Source organism: Malus domestica, chromosome 13 (assembly GCF_042453785.1).
Source record: "Malus domestica chromosome 13, GDT2T_hap1".
Lineage (NCBI taxonomy): Eukaryota > Viridiplantae > Streptophyta > Magnoliopsida > Rosales > Rosaceae > Malus > Malus domestica.
In genome coordinates, this window is record NC_091673.1 from 30,834,330 (window position 1) to 30,843,760 (window position 9,431).

The 9,431-nt window shown below is 39.4% G+C and overlaps 1 protein-coding gene across 1 annotated transcript; it reads right to left on the reverse strand.

The window, feature by feature from the left end:
* Window positions 1-6,952: 6,952 nt before the first annotated feature.
* Window positions 6,953-8,277, reverse strand: LOC103426163 (cell number regulator 6-like). The gene has a single exon (XM_070811421.1). It carries the CDS (start codon window positions 7,910-7,912, stop codon window positions 6,953-6,955), a length of 960 nt encoding a protein of 319 aa, XP_070667522.1. The 5' UTR covers window positions 7,913-8,277.
* Between the last annotated feature and the right edge of the window lie 1,154 nt (window positions 8,278-9,431).

Below are 9,431 nucleotides of genomic sequence, written 5' to 3' on the forward strand. Positions count from 1 at the left end.
ATCAAGCCATTCGTAGTTCACATAAGTACTTCAAAGTATTCACAGTAATTATATGCAATAATCAATTTATAAACACTTATGGAATTGTCAATCATATATATATATATATATATATATGATAAGAAGGAAAAGATCCACTCACCTGGAGTCTGTGCTACAATTTCCTAGCATAACCATCGAGGCGTCTTGAACGATCGGCATCTGTGACCGAGGCCAATTTGGCGGAGAAACACCTCAATTTTACATAAATCCGTCGGAAACCCTAAAGAGGGTGTGCTTCGATTCGACCTCCATGCTCACTCTGACGCCTCCACAAGTGTTTGGGCTTTGTTCCTGAGGTTGAGGGGAGTCTATTGGTGGTGGTAATTGGAGGAGGTGGCTTCAAATCGTGGCGGAATAGAACCCAACCCATGCCCCCCTTTTTGTACTGTTTTACCCAAAATTCACCAATTTCCACCCAAATTTCACATGAAAATGGAAGAGGGATCGGTTGGTCTCGTGGTAAGGGTCATTTTAACACTAACCTTATCGTCCAAAGTGGCTGAACATGGGAGAATTCATCGGGTCGGGTCACGGGTTAAGGGAAACCCGGTTTCCCCCCTTTTTTCTTTTCTCCCTCCTTTCTCTTCCTTTCCTTCCTCTGATTGGTCACCTTCACTCTCTCTCTTCCTACCCTTGGCCGAAGCTCTCTCTCCCTTCCTCTCTTATTGGGCAGCCAATAGCCCTTCTTCTTTTTCCCCCTTTTTCTCCCCCCGTTTCTTCTTCTCCTTTCCTCCATTCTTATCAAAGTTAACCTTAAAATAATGTAATGGTACTTAAAAAAATATAAAATAATAAATGGTAATATCAATACCCCAACATTAAGAGAAAACAAAGTTCTAAAGCCACTTCTCGGGTAATAACACACGCCTGATAATAATTGTTAACTTAAATAGTTCGATAACTTAGTCATTTTAAATTGATGTTCTTATTTGATTTATTTATGCTAGTTACAACCTGTTGATATTTTACAAGGGTCTTCATGCAAGTTACTAAATTGGCTCAAAGATGGTCAAGTTGTTGCAACTGGATCAATAGAATCAACAAATCTTGAGGCGAAAGTTCATCACATGGTGCTTGGTCCTGATTGCTGGAAAGTTTGGGTAACTGTTGTCAAAGTGGAGAATATATCTTTGTACTGCCCTAGAAGTGAATTTCATATCCTGGAGGATGATATATCTAGTACAGTAACTTTGCCATCAAAGTACATTTGAGTTGGAGAGTAGTTTTAGTTCGTACTTAGACTAAAAATGGCACTTTGGCACTACATGGATGGTTCTTTAACACATTGGACTTTTGTTGCTTATGTATTCCTTTCGTAACTTAAGTACTGTATTTTGAAATTATGTTATAATATTATTCATCTTTTATTTAATCTTGGTGTATTTGAACTGCTTAGATATATAATTAATGTAAATTACGGGTTAGCAAATTAAATAATAAAACAAAATTTAAAAAATAATAACAACAAATAATGCCCGTGGTTATCTTTCAATTCTACAACTTGTGGTCTCTGCAAGTTTACAACACCATCAATTTCAAATCTACAAAGACAAACAGACGTGGTCATTAATTCAATTGGCAACGGAAAGTGGCAGTGGTTATAAGATACTTTACAATGGGCTTCACAGGTGGTCACGCGAATCCACAATAGTGCTCATTTCATTTCTATCACGGTATAAGTTCGTGGAAAACATGCATTTTTATCACGTCTAGAATACTAACAGGTATACTGTGTTCGTGGTGGATTTTGATCTACAACGGGCATCCACCGTGGTAGATGACCTTTTTTCTTCTAGTGCATGAACATGATTAAATAAGCTTTTAAGCAATGATGTTTTTTAATATCATATGCTTTCACATAAATTCTCGACCATTTTGAATTCATGAAAGTATCTCTTGTATAAGATGTTGATGGTAACAAAACTGAGTTTTGCTAAGTTCACCATTTTATTATTCATGAAAGGAAAAAATTCAGATATGACGGAACTTGCGATAATTAATTCATACCATATATAACACATGTCTACACCAAATGTTAAAACTTCAAGTTCTTAACATTATTTATATTTTGAACATCAAGTCAAAACATTATACGTATGTACACGAAATTCATTCTCGATATCGACATCATTAGAACCTTTAGGTTCGTATTTTTTGAATTCATGCTCATACTTAATCTGTACATGGATTGAGAAATTTATGATCTTCATTTACATGAGTCAAGAAACTTTTGGTCCTCATTTAATAGTTTGTGAACTAAGGTGCTTATGGCCGTCATTTCAGTTAAGTTGAGGAACTGTTGTTCTCTCAATTGATTCAAAAACTTTAGGTTTTAATTTTGATCAAGGAACTTTGGGTCCGATCTTGTTATATGATGGAACTTTGGGTCCTGTATATACTCACCATAAAAAATGTAGTACTATAAATAAATTAAAACAAAGGGTGGTAATTCCAACCACTATAAATAAATTACTTTAAATAAGTAATGATTGTGATAGGGGTTTTAATTCAACACCATTCCCATAAATATCAAAAACTTAAAGATAATAATTGTTATTATAAGAAGAGCGACAGTGCTGCACCCCACAAATATATATTAACATAAGAAGGGTGATGGTGATCAACATGTACCATTCATATTATAATATATATAGTATATGATGGATGATTATACCGCACCAAGCATATTAATAATAAAGTTAAAAATAATAAGGAAAAAGTAAATATTAACTTACTATACTCCCTATTTCTTTTTAGCCATGGTCATGTATCAACGGCAGTGTTTGAGAATCATAGCTAGATCAAATCGTTGGATCTGATTCAAATTTTAGTATGGTATGGATAAAAGGGTAATGGACAACTTTTGTGAAGAAATCGTTTCGATCTGAGCTACTGAAGATGGGGTTTTGGCACTCATAAGATGGTTGTCCACTTTTCTACGGAATTGGAAACTGGGTTGGTATTTCAAACATCTATGATGTTCGCACCGTTGGAGTTTTTTGAAATTTGGATACGTTATAGTTATTGAGCAGACGAACAACTTTCAAGAATGAAGTATTTCAATCTAAGGTTAGGAAGTTGGAGTTCCGAGGTTGCTTACATGGCTATCAGATTCTTTGCCAATAATAATAATAGTTATATAATCAGATGTACATTTGCTTTTAGAAAATTATTCATACATATGTATGAAGATTCTAGCCAACAGAGGTAAGAGGTAGGTAGTGCTTCACCGGATTTATGACGTTGTACTTTTCACTGACACGAGAGCTTCTCGTGTTGATAACGTGTTGTGAAATTGAGGATACATTTGCAGTGGAATATAAAGTAAATAAGACACAATATTTACGAGGTTCGGCAAGTGCACATACATCCTGGGGGCAACAGTAGTATTTTCTCTCATTATCTGAAATAAGAGGACTACAAAGATAACCTCACTATTTTTTTTCTTTATCTCTCTAGCCTTTCTTCTCTCTTCTCTCTATCATTGGCGTAGCTTACATGAATTTCTCTATTTTTCTGTTGTGTTCTTCAATGATGCAAATACCTCTTTATATAGAGGTTTTCAATCTTCTTTGGTCATATTTGGTTGGCTATGTTTTTCAACCTAACAAACTTACCAAGACATTTTCCCTAACAACATTTTAAAGCTACGATCATATTTGGTTGCTCATTACTATGGGGCATTCACACCTCAATTCACAACATTTATGTTATTTTCTTTTGTAATATTAATAAGTTACTTATTAAACAAGGTGGAAAATAACAATTTCAAAGAAGGGCAAAAAACTGTTTACTACCCTCATGTTTCGTGGTTTTCAACATTTAGTACATCAATTTTTTTTCGTCTCAGAGTCATACCTAAAGTGTAAATTTTGGGACAGTCTCATACATCCGTTAGTCAAATTGTTAAGTCTGCCGTTAACTGTAACGTGGCGCCCATGTGGCCAATGACTGGGCGCCACGTGTCATCCATGTGGAAATTTAAAAAAAAAGTTATAAAATAATATATATATATATATATTATAAAATTATAAAAAAAAAACCGAATCTGGGCAGATTCGGAAGAAGAAGAAGAAGAAGAAGAAGAAGAAGAAGAAGAAGAAGGAGAAGGAAGAAGGAGGAAGAAGAAGGAAGAAGAAGAAGAAGGAGAAGGAAGGAGGAAGAAGGAGAAGGAAGAAGAAAGAAGAAGAAGAAAGAGGAAGAAGGAAAAAAAAAAGGCAGATTTAGAAGAAGGAGAAGGAAGAAGGAAGAAGAAGAAGGAGAAGGAAGGAGGAAGAAGAAAGAAAGAAAGAAAAAAAAAAAAAAACAAATCTGCTACCCAGATTCAGAGGAAGAAGAAGGAAGAAGAAGAAGAAGAAGGAAAAGGAAGGAGGAAGAAGAAAAAAAAAAAAAAACTTTTTTTTTAAATTTATTTATTTATTATTTTATAATATATATATATATATATTTTTTTTTTAAAATATCCACGTGGATGACACATGGCGTCCAGTCATTGTCCACATGGGCGCCACGTCACTGTTAACGGCAGACTTAACAATTTGACTAACGGATGTATGAGACTGTCCCAAAATTTACACTTTAGGTATGACTCTAGGACGAAAAAAACTTGATGTACTAAATGTTGAAAACCACGAAACATAAGGGTAGTAAACAGTCTTTTGCCCTTCAAAGAAATATACTGTGGGTCTCAGGATCGACAGTGAGTGTATGGAAATGACGCAAATTTTTGTTTTTTTTCCTTAGTAGATATATGTTATATATAGTTGTGAACACGGAAAATTCCTGAAACGAAAGAGACAAGAACGACGCGCACAAACAAATATTTGTATTTGATGATTTTGGGTTACAATCTCTCTCTATTTTGATCCTCTGATTCGATCTCCGTAAGGTATTGATTTGTGGATGTGTGATTGATCCAAAGGGCCGTTGGGCTTGATCTAAGGATGAACGTTCTTCAAGGGCCGTGGACTTGATCTTGAAGGTGGATTTGAGCGGATCTTCAAAGGGGCTTTTGGGCTTGATCTTTGAAGAATAGTGATGAACGGATCTCCAAGGGCTTTTGGGCTTGATCTTGAAGAACAATGATGAACGGATCTTCAAGGGCTTTTGGGCTTGATCTTGAAGAACGGTTGGATGTGTGGGTTTGTCGACGTTGTTGATCCAAAGGGCCGTTGGGGCTTGATCTTGGAAGAACGATGAATGAAGAACGATGAATGAAGAACGAAGAACACTTTCTTCAAGGGCCGTCGGGGCTTGATCTTGAATTGGTGGATGATTGTTGATCCAAAGGGCCGTTGGGGCTTGATCTTGGATGAACGATGAACGAAGAACGCTTTCTTGATTCTTCGAGAACCTGGATGCTTGAGAGTTTCGGAGTTTCAGAGCTTCAGAGCTTCAAGAGTTTTGCCTAATGATTTTCATTTCCCTTCAAATGAATGAAATGGGCTTGTATTTATAGAATTTTCCAAGGCCTAATTTTGAATATAATATCCCAGATGAAATAAGTCGTTTCTGCCAGGTGTTGACACGTGTCCTATTTGATGACTTTTCCAACTCATTTCAATTTTCGTTTAGTCACACGCCATGTGTAAAATTTATGTAATACATGAGCGTTGACACTTTGATTTATCGGTCAACATTTATTTACCGAAATTTCGATGTCTACAAATGCCCCCACTTCAAGGCACGTCGTATACATGTGCTTGTCACGTGTAGGAGATGCGTTTTGAAGTCCCTTACTGTAGATGTCGATCCAAGGGCTGTCGAGGCTTGATCTTGAATTGGGCTGGATATTTCTTCAAGGGCCGTTGAGGCTTGATCTTGAATTGGGCTTGAGATTTCTTCAAGGGCCGTTGAGGCTTGTTCTTGAACTTTCGTTTGAAATTTCTTCAAGGGCCGTTGAGGCTTGTTCTTGCACTTTTATTTGAAATTTCTTCAAGGGCCGTTGAAGCTTGTTCTTGAACTTTTATTTGAAATTTCTTCAAGGGCCATCGAGGCTTGATCTTGAAGGTTGAAATTGGACCACAAGGAGCTTCATGTGGTAGATGATCTTTGGCTTTGGTAGTGGGTGAATCGGCACAGATTTTACTTGATCATCAGAGGTTTGTGGGTTTGTTCCAGCAGCATTTGCCTTCGTCTTCTGGGGCTGTACCGCGTAATGAAGCTCCAAATGATCAACCTTTGGCTCCTCTTCTTCCTGGAGTTCCGCCGAGTGGTGTGGCTTCAAACAGTCAACCTCCGGCGCCTCTCATTTCTGGAGCTCTGCCGAGTGGTGAGGCGGCACCTGATCGTCCTTGAAGATCCCCTCTTGTAAATTTGATTTTTTTTTTTTTTTTTTTTTTTTTTTAAGTATGTAGAATGCAATTTTATGTAAAATTTCCAGAAAAAAATAAATAAAATGGACTTTTATTTCTCTTAATGCTTTTTTTTTTTTTTTTTTTTTTTTTTTTTTTTTTGGTGCCAGATGCACCATCCATTTTTTTATATTTTCCTTTCTTTTCTCCTGTTTTATTTATTATTTTTTTTTTGCACATGGTGCCAGAGCACCAAATATCAAACAATTTTTTCTTTAATCATGGTGCCAGACGCACCAAAGATCAAACTTTTCATTTTTTTATTTTTTTGCAAATTTTTTTTCTTTCTGCACATGGTGCCCATGCACCACCAGAAACTTGCTGTACCCCATCTTTGATCCACCATTCCTCTTTTTTCACGTGGTGCCAGATGCACCACTTTGCTTTGCTCCACCATCCTATTTTTTTTTAATATATCTTTTTTTGTATAAATGTTGATGATGGGTAGAGAAATTTGCAGGCAGCGGAGCAAGGAGGACGGAGAAGATGGTGCTTCGAGCTTCACGACCGGCTAGTCGTTTGACGGCGGTCGTTGAAGTTCTTTGCTATCATGGTGGTCATAGCGACGAGCTCGAGGGAGCCCAGGCGCTGTGGTGGAAAGAGTCGATGCCGAGAGCGCAGCCCAGCTTGCTCCGGGTGTGCGCACCATGTGCAGCAGGTGGGGTCTGGTGGAGAATCAGACAACGCGGCGACAGAGTTGGCACCACCGTCCAGCATCTCGAAGGTGGAGCTCTGTTGGGCTGGATGTTGCAGAGATAGCTATGGTACGATTTCGAGGTGCTCGAGTCGCTTGAGCGACGTGTCGTAGGGCGGAAGAGCGGTAGGTAAGCTTGGATGGTGTTTGTCGGTGGTGAAGCGGAGTCCTGGTTGTCGTCAGCAGACTTCATCTGTTGAACTTGGGGTGGGTTGACGACGGTCATTGGCATCACAGCATTGTCCGAGAGGCATCCCTTCATCTCCCTGTGCTCTTGGCACAAGGCGCACCAGTGCAAGCAGCAGTGTGTCAAGCATAGGTCACACGGCGAGTTCTGTAGATGATACTTCTTCTGCAAGGATTGCAAGACAAGACCTGTATATACCCCACACATCCACCAAGAAAATAACAGACACTCGCAAATAAGAAATGAAGTCCTTGGGTCAATGTCATGGAAGATTGCAGTTAATGCTGCCAGAGCCATACCACCTTCAATACAAACGGCATGACAAATGCATGGTCTGTTCCAAGGGGTATCGTCTCTTAGGCTCTCAACATTGCGCCCAAACAGAACACATGGACAAAATAACCCTGTCAAGCAACTTTCTCTATCTTCAGCACAGCCAAAAATTCCGGTTGTCCAAGGCTCATCTCCAGGGGGCTGATAGCTCTCGGGTAAAGGTTGTCCGCATTCATGACACCTGTGAACATTCAACTGGGGAACTTCGATGGGCCGATTGAGCTCGCCGGGCTTAATGTCCTCGGCCGGCGCTTGATCCTTTGTCAGCTTCACATACCGCGAGTGCGCAGTTCCGTCCGCCATCCGATCTGGTCTGAGGAACTCGTTGAATGGCCAGGCCCAAGCACCAGTGAAGAGCTAACGTGCTGGGTCAAAGATGCATCAACCAAACTCCACTTCCGTTTGATTCCTTTTGGGCTTGGCATGTAAGGCATTGAAGAACCAGGGGAATCAAGCCGTAAGATAGTATCTGCAGAATACTCCCCTCCCTCGTCCTCTTCGGGTCAATCGAGTGCGAGACGTGAAGCTCGCTGGAAAATCCTGATCGAACAAGCGGCGGCCAGCGAACCCTTTCAACTTCTCCGTGGTTACAGAACATGGTGGCGATGATGGATTCGGTGACCACAACGGTGCAGAGCCGTTGATGGATCTGAAGCTTCTTCGCCGCCGCCAACTGATAGGAGCATATTTATGCGACTTAGTATGTTTGTTTTCGTGCATTTATGTTCTTAGTTCTTAGTTATGTTAGTAGTTTAAGCCATTTTTGTGTGTTTGTAGGTTCTATGGGCCAAGGATGCAAGAAGATGCATTTTGGAGCATTTTGGAGCATTTTTGGGCTAAGATTGGATGGTGCAAACATGGAGACATGAGGATGGACGTTTTGGGCTTTTGTGTGTGCAAGTGTGTGTGTGTAATTGCAAGGATAAACACATGCAAAGAAGCCCACATGCAAACTCAAGGCAAGAGAGGGAGAAAACACATGCAAAGAAGCCCACATGCAAAGTAAAAGGGACATACACGGCAAAGGGGAAGGAAATGGTGTGTTTTGTGGTTGAAATGATGAAGCAAGTGTGTGCAAATGCAAAGGGGATCTAAACATGGACAGCACATGTCATGTGCAAAGGAGAAACAAAGATGACAACACACACATGCAAAGAAGAAAACAGCAAGAAAGGCATGTGCAAAAGAGAAACATGGACAACCAACAAATTCGTCAAAACTGCCTGTGCAGATTAGCTGACTTTGGAAGCATGTTACGAACAGCTCCAAATGAATGAGAGAATGAGCCTTATATGCTTGGAAAGCTACGGATGTCTATTTTCTGGAGCAATTTACAGATTGTTAATATCATTTTTCTAGAAGAAGTTATGGGCATTTTAACACTGAAAGGTTTAGAAACGGGCTAAGCAGATTTGGCTAATAAAAGGCACTTGTTTTGTGTTTTGCTTTGTCATCAACACTCAGCAGCAAATGGGGTTATGATTACACTCATTTGTCTTTGGAGCAAGTGGAAATGCACAGCTAGAAGAGAAGGCACAACACATGCAAAGGAAAGGAGAAACATGGGCAGAAAATGTGTGTGTGTTGTGGTTGAAATGATGAAGCATGTGTGTGTAAATGTAAAGAGGAAACATGCCAACACACACCCACACAAGCTCACATGCAAAGGAAATGGAGTGGTCCTATCTCAAGCCTATAAATACCACCTTCCATATTCATCAAAGTCATAACAGATTTTCTCTCCAAATTTAGCCAAAAACCACCCCTAGCCACACCACCCATCAATCCTAAACCTTTCCATACCATTCCCCATCCATTCTAC

Bases quoted from the DNA above. Each gene is read 5' to 3' on its own strand.
- LOC103426163 (XM_070811421.1), bottom strand. From the start codon at position 7,912: ATGGCGGACGGAACTGCGCACTCGCGGTATGTGAAGCTGACAAAGGAT.